The sequence below is a fragment of the Dermacentor albipictus genome, chromosome 3 (assembly GCF_038994185.2).
Source record: "Dermacentor albipictus isolate Rhodes 1998 colony chromosome 3, USDA_Dalb.pri_finalv2, whole genome shotgun sequence".
Lineage (NCBI taxonomy): Eukaryota > Metazoa > Arthropoda > Arachnida > Ixodida > Ixodidae > Dermacentor > Dermacentor albipictus.
This window is the reverse complement of record NC_091823.1, coordinates 114,942,251-114,964,173: the sequence shown is the minus strand read 5'-3', so window position 1 is coordinate 114,964,173 and position 21,923 is coordinate 114,942,251. Positions and strand designations below refer to the sequence as shown.

Below are 21,923 nucleotides of genomic sequence, written 5' to 3'. Positions count from 1 at the left end.
CGTTCTCCTTCCGCCATGCGTTTACCCCACGGACCATTTGAAGCATCCTCTTAGTCAGTTGTGCAGTCAACATCAGATTTTCTGGACTCACTAAGGGCCACAAAAACGTCAAGAAAAATCAGGCAGTTGAAAAAAATTAATGCATGTCTTTTACTGCCCTTAAAGGGCCCCTCACCAGGTCTGGTCATTTTGAGCTGACAAGCGTAGAGCATACATTGCATGATAACAATTGTGTCTGCGAAATATTACATCGCTACACGCCGTGGAAAGATCTGAAATTTCAATCCGAACCCCGTTTCCCTCATCACTGATGGCCGCCGCGCTCCAAGTCAGACAGTGATGTAATCGTGCCCCTACACCTACGTAATCGTGTCCGTAGTGTGACGTCGCTCATGGTGACATGTGACTTCGAGAATTATTCAAGACAACATCTGTTATCTGTGCGATTTGTTGCTTGAATTGATGGATTGAAGTTTAGAGAAATAATAAAACACACAAACGGAATTTCTTGCATGTTTTTTGTTTTACTTTGCACCGAAGCAAGAGAGATGTACTTCCGCTTCGTCTGCTTGTTTCCACGGTTGTGTGGTCATGTGCGCAGGTAACGAAACTATGCCATTTTCTACTGTGTTCCAGAGCATGGTCACGCTCTATGATCCCCTTGTTCTGCCTCAGTATTCGTGTAGCACTGAACTATACCGCTAGTCATGTTTCCTTGTGCACAGCATGCAAAATCGTGTGCTGCGCGAACGAGACAGCAGTTCACGCGCAACGCTGTCGGCGGAAGTGTATAGAGCGCCAAGAGTGAAAAAAAAAGGAGCAAAAAAAAAAATGAATGCGGGGCCTGCGACGTATGTGTCACACGATCCTCAAGGTCCGGTATGGGAGAATGCAGGGAAGGAATTTCGCTTGCGAAGGGTAGACGGCATGAGTGGAGAGAGCGTCTTGCTTGGCAGTGGAGCCCGCCTGCTGGAATCATGGGTATCTGGCTACTCGGCTACTCATGAGCCAATTTGAAAAAATTTTTGCTGCGGAACGCTCCCTAGAGGGCACGTAACAACTTCCACCATATAACCAAAATTTGCTATGGGGCCTGGTGAGGGGCCTTTTAAGGGCTCAAATCGCCACAGGCACATCCAAAAAAAGCTCCGAAGGCCTGCCAGTGCACTTATTTGGCATATTGTTGCCTGTACTGTGACAGGAGATGGCGGTTGCACGCGTGTGTAATTAAGGAATAAAGTAGAATTTCGTTACAACAAACTCCGCAGAACCGCCGAATTCAATTCGTTAATTTGAATTATCGTAGTACTGAAAACCAATATTTTCATGTCAGTAATGTAACTCGACAACAAAAATTATATACCTTTGCAGCATAAATGCGTGTTCTTACATAAATAATCAAAGAGAATGCTGGGCACAGTTTAACTACAATTAATTGCTTGAAGAAGTCTGTAATCTTCTTCTGGCGAGTAGACAGCAAGCGCTGCAGGACGAACGCCTCCACATCCTCGACCTTCTTCTGAACGTCATCGAGGACATCTTTACAGCGCCCGTGGAATGATTGCGTCTTTTCTAGAAAAACTAAAATATCCGAGCTGGAAACCATCTTTTCCTCTTCGTGCATTGATCCAGTGTCGGCGTCGTCTTCGTCACTACTCCAATCTTCTTGCTCACGCACTTTATTCACTGTGTCTTCATTGGTGAGCTCTGCTGGTGTAGCCGCCGCGCTGTCGCTGTCAATGTAATCATTGAACATCACCATGGTGTCGACGAGGAGCTTCACGGTAAGCTCATTCCACAGTTCTGGGTTGAGCTCCTCTGTGTCCTCACAGTCTTGTGGTGTAGGTGAAGCCTTTAAAAGGCCTGCCTTTTGCCAGCGGTTGCTGATAGTGCTGGCCTTCACATTCCACCACGACCCTGTAAGCATTTCTGCAGCTTAACGGATGTTTACCTGTGTGTGCAGCTTCAGTCGAATATTAATCAGGAGGCGCTGCACAAGGCCCTTCTGAAATTCGGCCTTCACACATCTGATGATGCCCTGGCCCAAAGGTTGGAGCAAGGAAGCACAATTCGGGGGCATAAATTCATGTCGCACAATGCTCAATTGCACGATCACGATATGCGCCGAGCAATTGTCAACGATGAGGATAATATTTCTGTCTTTCTTCTTCATTGTGTCGTCGAGCTGCAGCAGCCACTGAGTGAACAATTCTCGCGTCATCCACGCTTTTTTGATGGCTGGACGAATGTATTTGCCTCACCTAGGGATCTAGGGAACACGAAGTGGCTGTTGTCGGGTGCTAGTGTGTGCTCGTCGTTGTGCTCTGTGATCGTACTTGTGAGCTATGTGCTCGTTTGCTGTAAGCTTCGTCTTGCGGGCTCCATTTGGGAGTCCCGCTAGACTTTGTAAATGTATCCCATGTTTAAAATGTAAATACTGTAAATAAACCCTGTTCACCTAGTTCCTCCCAAGTTCCTCTCTACGACCTTCGACCCTTACAAATGGTGGCAGCGGCGAGATCGTCCGACAACTCCTACAACTGTATGCCAGCGGTGGGATCGCCTGACAAATCTTACAGGCCTAGCATTACAGCGGTGGTGGCTACAGTTGCCAGCAGATCTGCGTGCAAGAGCGCCGGTGGTGGGGGCTTTGAAATGCCATTTTGAAGCTGCGGTCATGGCAGAAAGTCTGGAAAATCGGACGGCGAAAAGTTCTCGTGAGTGAAATTTCAGGAGTTCTTATACATTCACTCTATGGGGTACGTGGTGGTGCCGCGGAGCCGTCCTCATTGTCAGGCGTCCGGAAAGTCAGTCGTTGACCGTACTCTGGCAACTCCTCCAGCGGACGACATGGCGTCAAAGAGGATTCGTTACGATTCCTCTCTGTTACTCGAGTCAGCATTACCGCGATTTTCGTTCCCCTTCAATAACATTACTGCTCGTTTTTCCTGAGAGAAGCACAAATTCCCTGAGTTTTCCCTGAGAATTCCCAGTTTTCCCGCTTTTCCCGGTTGGTAGACACCTTGTAGGTGTGTTGCAATTCTGGCCAGCATCAGAGACAGTCTACATAGACAGCTAAGGAGACAGCCAAGACAGCTTTGAGGTCACATAACCGAACGTGTTTCTAGCATTCTGGAAGAATTATGAAAGACGCTTCTGCGACGTGATGCCACCTCGTGGCCACAAGAAAAATTTGAAAAGGGCCCACATTATTTCTGTGCTTAAAATCTTTGCGCCTTTGAAGCTTAAGCATTGAGGGCCAAGGATAGTGTGTCTATGTTTTCTTGTGGCTAAGCAGGACGCTTAGAAAGCCAACAGGAAGTTGGCTTTCCAAGCGTACTGCTCAGCTGCCATCTTGTTTGGTCAGGAAAGTAGCCAGCATCGTTTTTGACTTCGATGCTGTCTTTACGAAGGTGTCTACTTCGACATCTTCGTGAGAATTGGAATGAGACTTAAGAGGGCCGCTGTACGCTTAGCCGTCTACGGCGAGTACTGGAACACAGCCTATCTCTCCATCTAGAAGACAACGAAGGGGCTGTCTGGCACAGAGGAAATGAATGACCAGTTTTATATGCTGGTGAGATTCCCAGTTTGAACTAGAGATGAACTAGAGTTCATCTCTAGTTCATCTGACTGGAAGCTTATCCTTATTATTGAAAAGCAAGGTGTATAATCAGCGCATTTTACCGGTGCTGACATATGGGGCAGAAACTTAGAGACTGACAAAGAAGCTTGATAACAAGTTAAGGACCACACAAAGAGTGATGGAACGAAGAATGCTAGGCATAACATTGAGAGACAGAAAGAGAGCGGTTTGGACCAGAGAGCAAACGGGTATAGCCAATATTCTAATTGACATTAAGAGAAAAAATTGCGCTGGGCAGGTCATGTAATGTGCAGGTTGATAACCGTTGGATCATTCGGGTTACAGAATGGGTGCCAAGAGAAGGGGAGCGCAGTAGAGGACGGCAGAAGACTAGGTGGTGCTATGAAATTAAGAAATGCGAGAGTGCTAGCTGGAATCAGTTGGCGCAGGACAGGGGTAATTGGAGATTGCAGGCAGGGGCCTTTGTTCTGCAGTGGATACAAAATAGGCTGATGATGATGATGATGAATAAAACTTGGCTTCAATTTTTCATAACTTTTTCAATGTACACAACTTATGCGAAGTGAGCTGAAGATTGCGTGAAGCCATACACTTACTACAGGGTCAGAAAGACTGAGGCAACTGCATTTAGCTATATCAACTGTCAAGGCATGGCATGTATTCAAATACAGGCTGGCATCAATGCTAGGCCTACCCCCCCAAATTGGAAGGTCAGAAAATAAAAACTTTCCTCGAATGCAAGACAAATTAAAAAGGCATTTCATGGCAAAAAGAACATGCAACATCATCAGGATGTTACACTTTCAGAATGCTCGCATTGTAAGAACAGCCGGAATTTCATCTCATGCCGTCAAAACCTAGTAGACATGTCAAAGGCGTGTCGAAATAGACGGGCACTTGAACTTGTTCCAAGCTATGTGTCGGAACATTTTGTGACCCTTTTCACCTTTGTATTACTGCCTCTCTGTGTCCTTATACGATCAGTCTTTTTCCCCCTCGTGGCATTGATCTTTCTGCTGTCAGCAGTGTCTGGCAGTTGTAGCCAAGCCGCCACCTCCACGAATCTAATTTCGTACGTTTATTTTTTGAAGTAAAGTATTGGCTGAAATTCGAGTAAATACAGTATGTTTGACCAGTACATGGCCAAGTTAGCTTTCGCAGCCCCAAGACAATGCCAAGTGAGAAAAGTGCTCTCCCAGTCTCTCCCAGTTACCCTGTGTGGGGATGCGCGACTCTCGCGCGTCCCCTGATGTTTTTCCCGCATAGCGCGTCTCCTGTACTCCCGCTTCGCCGCGTGGCCTGCGTGACGCCCGCGCGGTCGATGTGGTTGAAGCGCAGTGCGAGAGATGGCGCGAGTGTTGCGCTGCTAACGTCGCCGACAGACGAGGTTACCTGGGCGCCAAAAGGAAAGCGCTTGCTCTCTTTGGGTTCGGGAAGCAAGCGGGACGGACGTGCCGTGCCGCGCGCCGACCGATGCTTCGGCGAGACCGTCCCGCGTGGCCGCCTTCGAACGCGCCACGATTCACGTGACCATACACGCGAACGACCAGGCGTTGGGATCCAGCATGGGGCGAACATATTCGCTCGCTTCCGGTCGTGGTGAGTCGGACTTCTAGATTTGTCGCGCGCCCATCGGCATGTTTTGTGGATAGCAACTCGGCTAGCGGGCATTGATCTATGAAAGGTGCAATAAATGCCCTTGTGATTGTTTGCACTACTGTGTTGTCGTTCCTTTGTCCCAAGAGTACGGTGTGAGAATCCCACATCGGACACACACCTGAAACATTTGTGGACCATAAGTTTAGAGTATAGAAGTTGAAAAGGTCTAAATAAAGCCAACTTCATCCAGTGTACAATAATGGTCAAAGAAAGATGGCATCATTCTGTGAACAAAATACAAACGAAGCATGGACAGTGCCTACAGGCATTGGAGGCAATTTTCTTGGCATTGCCAGCACAGGATGTGTTGGTGAGGTAGACGCAGTTTACCAGACATGTGATGTGAATTGGTTCTTCTAAAGGCGACGCGTGATATTTATTGCTGCCGTGAGCTGTCGCGTGTGACAGCATGGGCAATAAGAAGATACAAACAATCGACTACACACCAAAGGGCCTTTAGCACTAACCTTGTGAACATATAATGATTAGTGATTCATCTAAAGCTTAAATGGTCTTCTTTCAATGTTTACGCATCATTTAAAGTGACACGCAACTTTTAGTTGTCAAAAAGGTGTTCTAGTGCTTCATCTGCTAGTATTTTAATATATCCTGTCCTTAACTGCATACTGTCTATGATCACATGCAGCTAGTGTAGGTACACTCATCCCAGTACACTGCCTAGCTCTCTTTATAAACCAGGAAAAGAATTCCTGTGAGACGGTGTTGGAGAGATGTCAGCTGCAATGAAGGATTGAAATAGTTAGCGTTTTACATACTTGAAGTATGCACACAACACATTAGCAAAATATTGATGCCACCATTTTGCACAGACCTTTCAGTTAAACACCACAGAAAAGGACTGCACTGTTGTGAGCTGTTAAGCAGTTTGTTATCGTATCAAAGTGAAATCTTAAAAAATATTCTAAAGAGTGAGAGAAAAAAAGCTGAGCAAAAAAAAATTGCTGTCTAAACGTTCCAGAAGAAACATGTACAGACAATAAAAAAATTGGCACAAGAGCACTTAATGCTTAAAAATTAAATTATGGGGTTTTACGTGCCAGAACCACTTTGTGACTATGAGGCACGCCGTAGTGGAGGACTCTGGTAATTTTGACCACCTGGGAGTTCTTTAACGTGCACCCAAATCTTAAGTACACAGGTGTTTTCGCATTTTGCCCCCATCGAAATGCGGCCACCATGTCCGGGATTCAATCCCACAACCAGCACTCATTGCTTGCAGACAGACGCAAGCACTAGCAAACCGACATCGATTCAACTGTGGAGTTTAACATGCCAAAGCAAATTGCAGGCAGAGAGATGCCATAGTCTCCCATTATTTGAAGACTCCAGATAAATGTCAGCCGATTGGCGTACGTTGAAATTTTAAATGCATGAGCATTTTCGCACCATTGAAATGTGGCCGTTACCGCCAGGAATCAGATCCATTACTTTGTGCTAAGTGGCACAATGCCATGGCAGCAGAGCTACTGTGGTGAGTAAACTGAGATCAGTAGCCCCGTTTACATGAATGCGACAGTGGCGCATCGCATTTCCAAGCGCATTTGGGAAAGGCGATGTGACGCCATTTACATGTAACGCCTTAACTCTCGCAAGAACGTAGCGCCACATGGTGTCGTATAAGGGAAGTGCAACCGACTTCCGGTGTAACTGGTTTCCGGTAGTAGGCCGAGTGCACGTTGGCGGTTGAGTGCCGAGAAATAGACAGTTTTAGTTTAGCGTACGCAACTTATAGCGTATGCTATAAACACGTGCGCGGACGCAAAGCCGCGCACGTGTTTTGCAGCTTTAGTTGGCCATCGAGATCTTCAGATCTCAGAGGCCATATGCCGTCGTTGCGGCTATTTTCCGACTCTAGCGATAGGTAGCGCTGACATCTCGAACGTTTCTTTCGTTAGGCTTCGACTCGTTCGAAACGAGAAAACACCACAAGGGTATCCATAATACTCTATCGTCGAAGCGGCCTGAGACTAAGCGAAAGCCGTTTACACAATCATTTGCTGCTAATGAAGTGCATTTTACAAAAGAAACGCCAAATTCAATTCGAAGCGGGCAGCCGGGACCGCCGCCATGTTGATGGCTAATTCCTTCCCACCATTCCTAATGCGACGATCCTGCATTTACATGCTCCGCGAGAGTTGACTCGCGCCCGTAAATCTACCCTCGCCTGGCGCATTAATGCGATGTGCGCCTTCCTAGCGCATTACTGCTGTTTACATGAATGTGATGCGCTAGAAATGCGATGCGATGCGACACTGACGCATTCATGTAAACGCGGCTAGTAAACGTTATGGGTGATGAGGCCCAATTTGACAAAAAAAAAACATGCTGTTTCTAGTTTGGTTAGACTGCACTTAAAAAGACAGTTGTGGGCAAAGAAAAGAAAGAATCAAAATCCTGCCCCAAACTCCACAGCAATTCCTAGGCTCCTTCTCAGCATGCACCTTGCTTGCAGATTCACTCTGTAGTTCAGCGCAGTGTGTTGTTATGACGGAGATCCGAACATCAAATTTTTTATTAAAAATCGTTGAACACTGCGAATTTTCAGAAAATGGAACTATCAAGTTTACAACTCTAATTCAGCAATGAAAGATGATATCACAGTTCTGTAAATTGCATCTAATAGTAAATCTAAAGCGGGCAAAAATGATGTATTAAAAATGGCTCTCAAGTAGACTATTAATACGCGATAGGGCTTTTGCAAAATTATTGTAACCAATGCAACTAACTCACGTAGGATACAAATTGATAAATCAAATTTGTCCACTCTAGATGCTTTAACGGATGTAATTTACAAAACTGCGATACATGTTCTTGGTGCAGAGCTACGAATTTGTAAAGTTCGTGCTTTTATATTTTTCAAACTTTGCAAGTTTGAAAAATTCTTTAGAAGTATGCTGGCATTGAATCGAAGTATTTAGAACAGTCACTAGAATTTAACTTTCTTTCTCAAATGCAATAATTTCATTCAAATTGGCTAAGTGGCTATCTCAGAAAACCGTTTCTACGTTTTTCGTGTATTTTAATAAAAAGGTCGCATCGGAGTTGGGGCCAAGCTAAAGCTTCCTCTTAAGTATTAAGTTCACAACTCTAACTCCCCACAAAAACTCAATATCATAATTCTGTAAACTACACTTAACTCATCTCAATGGACAAAATTGATGTATCGTACATCACTCTGTAATATACCACTAACTTGTAAGACTTTCACAAAGCCATCGTAAACATCGAAACAAATCCGTGCAAGCTGTGAATTCAATTCATATATGAAATTTGTCCACTTCAGGTGCTCCAACAGATCCAGTTTACAGAATGTACTATCTGCTTTTAGTGCAGAGTTATATTTCTTCAAACTTCTTTAAATTTGTTGATTTACCAATTTTTGTGGATATTGGTAAAAAATTCCAGGCCGTCGAATTGGAGTCTCTCTCAAATGCAACAAATTTTGTTCAAATCAGTCCAACAGTTGCCGTCACATTTATGTGAACAGCAAAATCCGAGTTGGTACAGAGCTTAAGCTTCGTTTCTTTGACAAAAATATGGTAAGTGCTCTAGGCAACCTTCTATTGGTCAGCTCACTACTTAAGGCTTTAAGCCCAATCTTAAGTTTTATATTCATAGGCAGTAGTAGGATTGTGCATTTGCTGTTGACAAAGCCACAATATGTTTGCAAGGTCAAATTTCAAGGTACTGTAGGCAACTTGGGAAAAACCTCAGTGATTGATGCGTCCACAGAAAAATCGGGACATTTAGAATAGTTTGCTGTGAAAATCCAGTAATAGCATGCAGATGTTCAAATGCATAGGCCAGCAGCGTTACTTACCCAGCATATTGACTAGGGAGAAAGGTTGGGTAGCCTCCTGCTCTCACAGATAAGGGGAATCCTGCACAACAGAAATGTTGAAGAAATGTCGCTGCAATGAAATGAGGGAAACAAAATGGGACATTAACTACTGCGAGTACAGCACATCAGTAGAACATGTCACGATGAAGCTTGGGCAAAGCCAAAATCACAGCTTCAGCCTAAACATGTAGCAGCAAACAGTGAGAGCCAGTGCGATATTCCGTGCGATAAGAAAGCAGCGTACCAAAAAATCCAGACGTTGCTGGGCATCTGAAGCAGAGCCTTTTCTAGGTAGCCCACCTGTCCGATGTAACAATACTTAAAGGGGCTGACAGACAGACAATTTTAGATCTGGAGAAATCCCATGTACATGAAAGGAGACCATCAGCAGATCTAGGCTGACAATTACAAAGACGGAAAAAAAAAGGGGGGGGGAGGGAGAGAGAGAAATTCGAATACAAGCAGATTGCACACAAATGTGTGAATCAGTGATAAACTTGGTAAGCTTTCTATTTATTTATTTCAATTTCTGTTAACTTCTTTTTCTTCACTTCCATGTAGCTCAATACTCCTCATTCAATGCAATGTGCTGGACCCATTTAGAATACAATGACATGGTGCTACTAAGTGAAAACATTCAACACTCTTCAAACAGCATTAGCATGGACTGCTCCCATGTGCCATGCTAATGCTGTTTGGCGGGTCCGTGCATTCATTCGGTCACAAAAGGAAGGCGTGCAATATTTTGAAGTAATGTTGTGTCTTCATCTTCTCTGTCTCTTTGTGTGCCCCGTTTGCACTATACTTCAAGTGATAAAATACCAACTAGCCCACCAGTCAGTTTCTTTAAGTTTGTTTAGTTCACTTCTATACACTTGGCTGCTGCTGTCGACTTCTTCACTATATGTATGCAACCTCTAATATGCACATAATAATAGACATACTATCTGCCAACTGCTCAGGCTCGCACACAAGCAATATTGCCTATATGGGCTGGATAAGTAACTGTGACATTAATGTATGCAAGAGAGTTTTAATGTAATGCAGAAAATTCCGCTATTGCTGATGTAGGAACCTACATTCTACTCTGCATAGGGAAGGGCAAAGGAAGGCCTTAGGAGGAGGAGGAAAGGAGAAAGAAAGAAATGTGTCTGCTGTATAGACAAGCAGAACAGGAGGAAGGAATTGAAGCAGCTGGCAACAGATAATCAAAAGCAGCTGACTATGCAAAAGAACACTGAGTAACACAAAAGTGAAAAACTAGAAGTGCAAGGTTGCAAGGAAGTTCCCCACTCATAAGCAACCTATATGTCAGCAGCTGAGTACACGTGTTAAAGACATTTTCCAAGTGGCACCGTCAGCAAATATGGTGAACAATGTGCAAATGGACATTATCAGAGGCTTCTTTCTGGTCTGTCATCCTAACCAAGTGAGCTCTGTGTCATGCTGGCACGAGGAATACCAAACTGCAGCACAAACGGCACAGACAAAAGGACTGTGCAGAGGCATTACATTGGGACGTCTGCCAAAGATATGCAACAAAAGCACGAAAACAGCAAATGTAGAGCCAACGAATTTGGATATATCTTTGGCTAGGGCTGCTCTGTTTGATTTCAGTTCTACCATGGAGGCAGTATCGACAACAGGCTGTGGTTCTTGTGCCTCATTTGGCACATGCTTGGCACAAATTTTTGATAAAATTCCGTTTTGGTACAAAATAAAAAAAAAACAAATTAATTATGGGGTTTTACGTGCCAAAACCACTTTCTGATTATGAGGCACGCCGTAGTGGAGGACTCCGGAAATTTCGACCACCTGGGGTTCTTTAACGTGCACCTAAATCTAAGTACATGGGTGTTTTCGCATTTCGCCCCATCGAAATGCGGCCGCCGTGGCCGGGATTCGATCCCGCGACCTCGTGCTCAGCAGCCTAACACTATAGCCATTAAGCAACCGCGACGGGTCGTGGTACAAAATCGTGCAAACTACTGCTCATTACACAATTTGGAGCAATCGGCATAGCTGTTTCACCACGAGTTAATTTTTTAGTTCAATTGCTGCAGTTGCACAAATGAAGCTGGTCAAAGCTCAAGGAATGCGGAGTATTAATCCTGACATAAGCAGCAGTTCGGAGCAAACTATCACAAAATAATTTGGTATTCCACTTAGCTTTGCACATCACAAGTGAGTCCTTTTGTGAAAATGTCAACTAGAACAATAATGCACTCCTCAGCAAGTTTGAGGAGCAATGTCATGAAACCAATGACCAGCCCCCCTTTCCATCAATGTACTGGCTTTATGCCTTGCCTTTCCAATTTAATTTCAACTAGCCTTGGCATATCTCCAAGCCTAGCCTAGCTTACTGGGTAAACAAAACTAACTGCATGAACCTGATACTTTTTGCTAAATTCACCAAACCACAAGAGGTGCATTGATTGCACGAAATGATGCACAGCCTTATTTAACTCTTAAATTAGACAGCACCTTCTGCGATCAATTCATTAATTTCCACTTAACTAACCTGCACACTTCTTGGAGAATGAATTTCACTGTGCCGCCAAGTGGGTCATCAAATGTTCTCTCTGATAAGCAGAACTCTCCACAATTTTGTGATGGCATTACCTTGCAATGGCCAGGCTTGACATCTAGCAGCCAATCTAGATCTATATTTTTCACTAGATACCAGCAAATCTTAAGCCTGAGTGGAGAAGATCCAATATTTTGAGGCACAATGTGAGAAGCAACCGCATCAGCCCTCAATTTAGAAGGCTGCCACCACATTTGCATCATGATTTTGGCAACATGCCAAATGTCAGCTCGAAGAATTGCTGAAACACCGAACGTATTCGAAAAAATAACTGCATTTGAAATCTAACGTTGTTCAGCAACTGGCAATACAGAAGCTGTATAACAACGCGATACTGGAATTCTTTTGTGCCACACAGTGCCAACTGCTACACATGCCAATGTTATCCCGCTGCCAAGGCTAGCAGCGCACAAACGACCAATCTAATCACGTGTTCGCGGCTATTTACACACACTATAAACCTCTAGGCGCCAGCCTGCGCTTCAATTGCCAAAAAGCTCTGACGCATTCGCACAGACGGCGACTACACAACGTCACAGCAACGCATTGCGGAGAAGCGTGACTTCCGGGGCCCGCCCAGTCGTAACGGGGTTGGGATGAGTTTTACGCTGGGGAGATTCGCGTGCGTGCCGCCAACCCATCGGAAAACGCCTGCCGATCAAAACCAACGAATGACAGTCAACGAGAGAAAAGTGTAGAGGGGTGCGCGCAGAGTAACACAAGCGAAACGTCTGTGGCAGCGGGGCAAACCGCGGGATCGTCGTCCCGGGGTCGACACGACGCCGATGCCACGCGCAGCGACTAACGAAGGAAAGAGAGCCCTCTTCTGCCTCTCCCTCTTCTCTCCTTCCCCCCGCACCTTTGTGAAAGCCTGCCTGCCTGCCCATGCCACGAGCAAGCGCCAGCAATGGGGTAGTGGCAATTGCGCAGAGAGCTGCTGCTGGCTGCTGCTACACCTACCGCGTGGCCAGGCCTACCCCCCCACCTTCTCCCTCTGCTAAAACGCGCCCAGTGCAGTTCTTTTCTGCGAGGTTGTTTTTGAGCAGCGAGCTGTTGCCTCCAGAGGTTGACGAGAAGGAGGGGGAACGGCGACGCCGACAGCAGTAGCAGCAGCAGCAGCAGCAGAGAAAGAAAGAAAAAATCAAAACGCGGGAACCATCGCCGGCGAGGTAAGACGAAGTGAGAGAGAAAGAGATGAAGAGGGGAGCCGCCGCGAAGAGAGCCGGATGACTCTCCGACGTCAAGGCGTTATTTTCGGGGGTCGCGCCGCAGTCCACCCCCTTTTCACAGCGCGCAGCGGCAGAGCGCAAGGACACCGATCTTTCGAGAGACAGGGAAGACGACAACGACGATTGCACCGCGGTCTCTCTTGTTTGCTTTGTTGTTCCTTCGTCCGCAGCCTTGCGCGCGTCGCAGAAACTTCGGCTACCGCGTGGTCGCCCCCCCCCCCCTTCCTCCCCATAACAGCCAGTCGGTACCGGCGCAGCGTCGGCTGTTGGCCTCGGCCGCCGCTTCTCGGCGCCACCCGGGCCTTCTCTACTGCCTACCCCCCACCGTCATCCCGTGCGACGCCTTCCAAGAGGCAGCAGGAACAGTCAAGAAGAGAACGCCGGTAACAGCACGGGCTACGGCAGCATGCCTGACTCGCGTCTTCTGTCCTGCACGGTGGCTCCACCGCACAGAGGGCAGCACCCATCGTCGCGCGCGCTCTTCCGCATCTCGCAACGCGGCGCGAGGGAGTGAGTACTAGCGCTGGGCTCCGTCGTCCTGCTGCGTAGGCACGCCGGTACGGCCAGCAGCTACGGGTCGGGGACGCACAGCGCATTCTTACTAGGGGGGTGGGGGGAGGCACAATTCAGAGAAATCCACGGCAAGGACGTCGGCTACGGCACACGAAGAGCGCCGAACTGACCTGCCACGTTCGTTATTTCACTATAGGATCACCATAGTCGTCGCAGCTGTGAAAGCAGGGGGAAAAATTAAAAAAAGAAAACGCTCGGAAATTGTCTGGCGACGAGATTAGATCCGCTAACCTAGCGTCTGCGCATATTCGAACGCAGTTAAAATTCGACTTCCATTATTTTTCACCCTCTGTCAAGCGGGGTAAATGGTGCGAGCGGCGGTCACACGGCGATGGAGCCGCATTGCAAGAAAACTACACTCCGCCTCATACTTAGTAGGTAGCTGCGGAAATTACGCGAATAGCATAGGCCTCGTGCGATGGCGTGGTGGCGCTGCCGCGCAGCGACGAAGATGGTCAAGCGGAAAATATTCAATCACTTGGAGCTAACCGAAAACAATGCCTCGCGCTTCATTTATAGAAATTATGGCCGTACATCAAGCGTAACTTCCATGAGAACACTCCTAGCTACTTCCTCCGCTGTCAGCCCGGCGTAGATGCTTTCTTTCGCCTTGCTTTATTTCATTTCCACAATTCATTCCTGCGTGATAACCTTATATCACCTCCTACCCATATTTCCTTTCGCATTGATCATAGCCATAAGGTTGGAATAATTCAGTGCCACAACAGAAGCTGTCGCGAATCATTTATTCTCAGGACTTCTCAGGAATGGAACCACCTTCCCGGCGCCGTTGTTGCATTCAAGGACAACTGAGAATTTCGTTCGGCCATATGAGACATCGTCGCTCCCGGATACAATTAACTAATAAATTTTGCTATGTTACCGAACCACTTTTTGATGGTTTTTTTTAAAACCTTATGTATATGTTTTTACCCACTTCTCTCTGTAATAATATATGCATGAAGGTTGTACACACCACGCAAAGACAAACTCCTAGCACTCCCCGGACGAGAATACGTTAACAACGAGGATGGACGTTTTTGCGTTGCCGAAACAACACCTTGCTCAACTTCTGACAAAAGCTTTCCCTTGCTTAAGCGTGCAGCCACTTCGCATCAAGTTATGCTATCATCCTTATGCTGTTTTTAAAAAATGCTGACATAAAAAACAGCTACTAATATTTCGCTTACGAATCGATACATTTATATAATGCATGTCGATGATCTAGCTGGTACATACATGACTTGGAAAAACGAACAGCGTTGGAAACGAGGCCAAACAAAATCAAGTCAGTGCACTATCATGTGTCCTCTTGTTTGCAGGCCAGACTTGTTGCAGCCCATGTAACAGTGTAGATAACCGCCGTTTTCCAGCCAGATCTTCGAGTGAGTGGTACGGCCACGGCTACGTAGGGAAGAGGGCCGGCACTATTTTGCAAGTCGCCTTTCACTCAATCGCGCTTTCAGCGTTGCGGGCATGTTATATTATTCTAGATTAAAAAAGACGGGAACGAAGCTTTGCTCTAGAACTTCGACAGCATAATATGATGCAAGTTTCGCTCACTTTTGGTGACCTGCTGTCCCGACTTGTTAGAATAGATGTTTGGAAGTAACTTGCGGTCATGCTATTGTCATCAACGCGACACACATTGTTATTTGATCCCACTCGGGAATCGATGGGGCAGACAGTCCGAAACAGGGATGATGATTCCCGTTCAGGAGCCTATGTGAAAATTACGGCACCCATTCTTCGCAGTAAAGTAAGGTCCAGTAGCCCCAAGCGACTTGTGTCGTGTGTCCCGACACCCGTCTACTCTGAAAACTGCCGAGACGTTTAGTTAGAACGGGCCCTCCGCAACAATTAAAGTAGCACGTGTTACGACCGGGTAGGGGAGCCTCAGCTAGGCGATTGGCCACGGCCGCCTGGCGTATAGCGATCGGACAGTGACCCCGAGACGCTCTCCCTATGTCCATAATTATCCACAAACTTCGATCTCGACGCCTTTTATGCCCGTCCCTCCTCCGCCCCTCCTCGTATCTATCACCCCATTCCCCTTCTTAAAATTCTTTACATCCTACACCTAAGTTCTCTCTCTCCCTCTTTCACTCCCCCATTCCCCTCCCCACGTGTAGGATAGCAAACTGGACTCAGTCTGGTTAACCTCCCCGCCTTTCCGTCTTCCCTTCAATCTCTCTCTCTCTCTCTCCCTTTACCGTTAGTCACAGTCACACTCTTAAAACGTTCGACGACCCGTTCACCGGGTCGTCGAATGGTGCCGGCTGCTAACATTATTATATTCCTGTTTAACCGCTGTCAAGAATGGCGAGCTGCGAAACAAGATTGCCACACAGTTACGACAGGGCGACACGACGCGCACCTCTCCCTCTCCGTCGCTGCAGCTGGGAGGCGTTCAAAGAAGCGGCCTTTGCGCTGGAATCCGCCGCCTTCCACCCGCCCCATCGACATTGTGACGGAACTAGTTCGGCGTGTGTGAACAATGATTCCGGAGTTCCCCAACGCGGAGCTGATTTGACACGCACGGACAAGCTGCCGTGGGGACAACGTATTTTGGTGCGTCTCACGCTTCGGCACCCCGCCAACGCCGTCGTCGGGCATCAGAGCGCGGTTGCCTTTGTGTCTGTAAACTGATCTGCAGAGCAGCGGCGAGTTGGTGATGAGTAAACGAACAGTCGCCGCGTCGTAGGACCGGCGGATCGAGTGTATAAAAACTGTGGTTGTGCGAATGCTGGGAACACTTCTCTTGAGCAGTCATGTTAGACTGAGTCACTTCTCTCATACAGTCATGTTGGACTGTTACTCTTTTTCTCAAGCAGTCATGTTAGACTGATTTAATTTCTGTAAATAAACCCTTTTTCCTCGTTCTCGATGAGAAACAGTTCTTCACTTCATCAACGATCTCAGCGTAAATAAGTTGGACGACGGCATGGGCCAGCTACCTTCGAATTCATGCCGTACTCCAATCTTGGCAAAGGACCACGGACGATGGGATTGAGCCCCCAATCCTGACACCCCCCAACGAACTGCCGACATTTCCAAAGAATGCGTACTGCGTGATAACGCTATGTATACGGGACAAACTTTTCACGCGCCAGTCGACTATCGTTGATAGCAGATTCCTCGACACTCACGGACAACTGAAGCACGCGTTGGAACGTGACCCTAGTAAAAATTAACGAAGCACGCACACGACGCGTTGAGGTGTCCTATTATACTTGACGCAGCAGACCAAAGTTTAAAGTGTCAGTGAAAAAGAATGAACTGTATTAAAACACCTAAATTTTGCCATTTCACTACCACAGAGAAGCGCTGTCAATTTTAATAGCAAACGGAGAAGATCTATCAATCAACAAGTGACACTAAACTCCACGAGTTGGAGAGAGAGAGAGTTGCCCTAATATACAGGAAACACTTTGCAGACGACCCTTTGACTAATTACGTACGCACTGCTTGTTCGTGTAATTTTTGTAGTTGAGTTTCTCTTCACACACTGGTACAGGCTATGCAGGTTGGCGGGAAAACGCTGCTCGCTACAGCTTGACAATACATGAAAGCCTGCCTATTATAAATGGAAAGACGCGCGTCGGCAGCTGTGATGTCGTCGTTGTACGGCTTCCACAGATAAAAATAAAAATTACTGGAATTCGAAATATTCCCAACTGCACTTTTCCGAGCTTTTGCGGCACTTTATACAGGAGCGTACACAGCTGCCATTTATTTTTAACTGCGGGGAATTCCGATTTTTAACCACAGCGCTCTTCGCCACCACTGTCGACAGGTGGCGCTGGGGGTTCGGAAGGCGCAGGTGGAGTTGTTTTCCGATTTAATTACGCAACGCAAACCTACCTATGCTCCGTTTCATACATCAGGTGCAACGCTGTGGAGGCTAGAGATACCTTTTGCAGTGCCTGCGTTCGCACTTAGAAATAGTTCGGTGTCCTTTGACCGATTTTCGTGAAAATGTTTTTATATATAAGGTCAGTTCTGAATGAAAATAATAATTTACCCTTAGAAGCAGACGAACCATGCGCTCATTCGGCTCATAACACGTCGTTTAATATCAATTGGCTTTTCGTTGTTCTTTTATCTGCATCCCGTCGCGGCAGCCTCACATGCATGCTTGCGCGAGCAAACGCCCCTGGCGTACAGCGAAGCATACATGGAACATGGAACGCGCGGAGTATGATGTATGATGTATGAAATTATGTATGAAACGGAGTATATACATTTCGTTCGTATGCGAAACGCTCTTTTTTTTGCTGTTATTCTGAACGCGAGCACTGAGAAAAGCGTGTCTAGCCTTCGTAACGTTGCATGCTGCGTCAGGCACGTAGCCAGGATTTTTTTTCGGTGAGGGGGGGGGGGGTGCTTTACTAGTACAAATGTGAATAACATCCACCATTCGCCATAAAAACGCGTAAATCCACAAAAGAGAAATGAAATACGCCTGTGCGATACACCTCTTGTTACGGTTGGCGTCTAGCACCACGTGCAGAAAGGAATTTCACCCGACCTTCTCTCACCATGCCTCGTCGAAATGAGGCGTGACTTCTGCTACGGTTGACGTCCCGCATTTCGTGCAGAAAGGACTTTCTCTCACCCGACCTTCACCCGCCAGGCCTCGTCGAAATGAAGCGTGACTGCCTAATTCGCCATGACCATTGCGAGTGTCTGCCGGTCTGGCGGAAGCCCCGCAGTATTTACATGCCTCTTTGTGTGTGCGTGTGTGTGTGCGCGTGCGACTTTAAAGGACCCTTTCTTCGAACGGTCAAACTCTACAGGAGAACTTCCACGAACCAGCAACGCACAAAAGAGACGGGCAAGCGTCTACAATTCCAGGAAGCTCGGAGTTGATGTTCGCCTCGATGTCAGTGAGGGAAAACTTGAAGATATTATGGATGTCGCGAAGTCACGTTACAGTAGGCAAGCCAGTGACGCTGATTGCAATGGGGTTAACTGTTTATTAAGATAGAATATGCAAGCGATAGAAAGGAAAGTATTTACACGGACATCACTACGAGTAACATGTTAGAATTTTGGTCTTCTTTCTTAGCCGAATCTACACCGAATCCCCACCAACGGCCCCGCACGCACCTAAAAGCATTCCCAGCAACCCCCTCGCCCCATCGTTCGTCCAATCACACTGCGGTGCGCGCAGTGTGCACACAACGGGGCTCCAAGGTGACACTATCGGGAGTTCCAATACGTCCAGGTCGTTGCCACAAATCCCTTGCAGTGCAACGAGTCCCCTTTTGTCTCACAACCTCGCAAAAAAAACACACTTCCCGAAGAAAGCACTTCCGCGTTCTGTTCGGGCATCTGGACAGCTTGCGAATGTCTCGGCACAGTGCGGTTAAGCGACGAGGGGCTGACTTCAAGGCCAGGGCATTGCTTCCGCGAACCGGGTGGCGGAAGCCCGACACACAGTCACCCCTCCTACGCGCTCTTCGTAGCCCGAGGGGCGGAAGCCGGCACACAGTCACCCCTCCTACGCGCTCTTCGTAGCCCGAGGGCCCCCCACCCACGATGCTATAAGTCGCCGCCGTCTTGGTGTCGAACCACCCGTCTCCTTTGACCACCCCGCGCGACCCTTGCATGCAGCTGTCCGCACAAACAACGCCGAACTTCACTCTCGGTACCACTAGAGGCGGGGCCCTCTTTCCGCCAATCCAACTCTGTGCCGGTCACGTGACGTCGACGGAAGCTAGATCCCTCCCACGATTGTAGAGAGCCTATTTAAGGGGCTCCGAAATGTACTTTTGATCCCTTCATTCTCTTCTCATCATCTTTCATCAAACTTTGAATAAACCATGCAAGCTTCGCACTAGAAATCGTCTCGTCCTTGCCCGGTCGCCATGGTCTGCCGGATGCCTGCAGCCCGCCGACAACGCCACGTTAAATTGTGGTGCGAATGTTATATTTAAGCTGTACCTTACGCATCTACAAAATTTGTCCGAACAGTTTCAGGGGCCCTTGAAGTCATACTTGACAGTAAATAGTTGCAGCAAAGCAAGCATGTTATTTCAGTTCAATAAAGAATTAAGCTTTGGTCATTCCACTACATTAAGCGAGGCAAAAGGTATAAAATTACGCACTAATAATTTTAGCTTTGCGGTTACCGCCTTATTTGGGTAAAAGGGAAACTTTGAAGTACGAATTATTTGCAGCCTCACGGAGGAACAGTGGCTGGTGGTTATGAGGGCATGGGCGGGGCTTCACTGCAGACTTAAGTTGTATCCGACCATAGCAGCGTTTTTTCAATCAGCTCTGGAAGAATTATAGAGAAATATATATCTGGGGAGCAATCACAGTTCTTTTGGATCTCTCGTTTATGCCCTACGAGGTGAAGTGCCACAACCGACTCGGTATTGTTATTTGGGAAGTTACGTAACGATGCATGGCTGTCGGCCAGTCCCGTACAACCGCGTATAGCGCAGGACACCGATTCTAGACGTACTACGCCCACCGCGGTAGGTTAGAAAAACACCTACATAAGCACAGCAGAGAAGTGGCTACGTTAGACGGCTCCAATGATAACTGTAGAAGCGTCATTCGAAGCACACGGAACTGTTCTCCACTTCCTTTTTCTGTTCTACTTACTTTCGAAATAAAAAGATGTTGATCCATAAATATTTTTATAAACAATGGTTAAATTTGTGAATTTTCGCTTTCCCTTCCTGTATGGCTGTTGCTTTGGCTGTCTCCCTTAGTAGATCGCCTCATTTCTCAACTCCTTGCGACTCTTGTTTCCAGTTGGCAATTTTGCACGAAAAGAGCTCTACAATTAGGGAAAAACCAGAAGAGTTAACCAGAAGAGACCAGCAGCTGACCACGAATCAAATCTTTTTCCTGCATAAGTCTAAACAAAGAAGGTTGAACTAATAAAGTAACAGCTATGCGTGTGACCGTCGAAAAGACGGTGACAACTGAATGCATCTCGAGTTAATCGTGCGGGCACTGAATCGATGAGGAAACTGGCCTTCCCACCCCAGGAGATGCCTATAACTACCGCCATCCAGAAGGAGTGAAAAAGGCAGCAAAATGTTGACCACCGAATAGCTGTCAAGTTTCAACATTGATTTGGCGGCGCTTTATGAATGCGTGGTGGCGTGGGCGGGGATGGGGGTATGCGTCTTAAATTCGGGGGGGGGGGCGCCCTCCCCCCGGTTCCCCCCTTGGGTACATGCCTATGCTGCGTATGAGACGAAGTAGTATACGGTTTAATCCAGTACGGCCGAAATTTATTCACAATTCTAAACCACAGATATTCCTACTAAAATCGCTAGAGGAAACTCTGGCGCTGCGGTCGCTACCGCGGAAATGATGGCTAGTACTGTAAGCGCATTTGTTTAATCTTCGCGATTGCAGATTCAAACGTTCCTAAACTTTATTTATTAGGTTTATATTTACTGAATGTGGTGCAATATTTTGTTGAGGCTGATCAATTTGCAAAGCCGTTTGAAGTCAGAAAAACAATTTAATCCTTTAAAGGGACCTTGGAACGATTCTGACCATTTTGCACAACGGCATCGAGTCGTTAGAGTAGGTCCTTCTGAGCATTAATTGACGCATCCAGGTGCTGCGCATAAAGGGTGTAATTTCTTATGAGGCTTCAAATATGTAGATTGCTGCCGATCGCAGCACACTGCTCGGCGAAATTTTCAGCCGTCCCTACCCATTTGACGTCATTTGCCCCGATGACGTTAGTGGGGCGAAATATCCGATTGGCTGCCCAGGGCGCGTCATCGATAATTTTCCCAACTTTATGGCGAACAAATGTTGTTCCTAATAGCTGGAATGTTAGTTAATTTGTTTCTATAAAAAGAAAGCAATAGAAAGAGAATGCACACGTACAATTTCTCGCTACACTTAAGCACTTCCGACACACAGCAAGGTGTCGTCTGCTTGTGTTACAACGTGCTCCATTTTGACGAGAGCTCCGCGGTCAGAGTCGGTCTCAAGTCTTTACGCGAGCACCATGATTCGACTTTGTTGCGTTTTTATGGCTTACAGCACGCGTAAAACATCACCTTGGCCGAAACGACAAAATGAAAGAGGTCAAGAGAACCCACTTTCAGCATTCGTCACGTCGCGAAACGTGACGTCATCGCCTTCCCGGATAAAATGAATTCCGATTATTTGCACACGGCAAGGCGGCCCCGGCGACGGCACCCATTAGTTGCCGCGAATGGGATCGTTCATAAGAATATTCGCAATGTCCGCCCCATTAATCGACAAAGCGCTCTAGCGTGCTGTCTGGACGACTGTGTTTGTATGGACGGGCAGTTAAGAACAGACGCATCACCACATGCAGCAGCAATTAGAGGCCAACCCCGTTTTCCATTTTTCTTTCTTTCTTTCTTTCTTTATGTAAGGGTGCGGGAACAA

General features: G+C 46.9%; 1 protein-coding gene across 2 annotated transcripts in view; it reads right to left on the bottom strand.

The window, feature by feature from the left end:
• The window catches only part of LOC135916900 (RNA-binding protein 24-like), a 126,279-nt gene that overhangs the window by 7,626 nt on the left and 96,730 nt on the right, over nucleotides 1–21,923 (bottom strand). The window contains exon 3 of one of the 2 annotated variants that reach the window (XM_065450345.1): nucleotides 9,108–9,198. In XM_065450345.1, the coding sequence (XP_065306417.1) occupies nucleotides 9,108–9,198 (91 nt within the window). The remainder of the gene's footprint in view (nucleotides 1–9,107; nucleotides 9,199–21,923) is intronic. The other variant, XM_065450346.1, reaches the window with a different exon arrangement.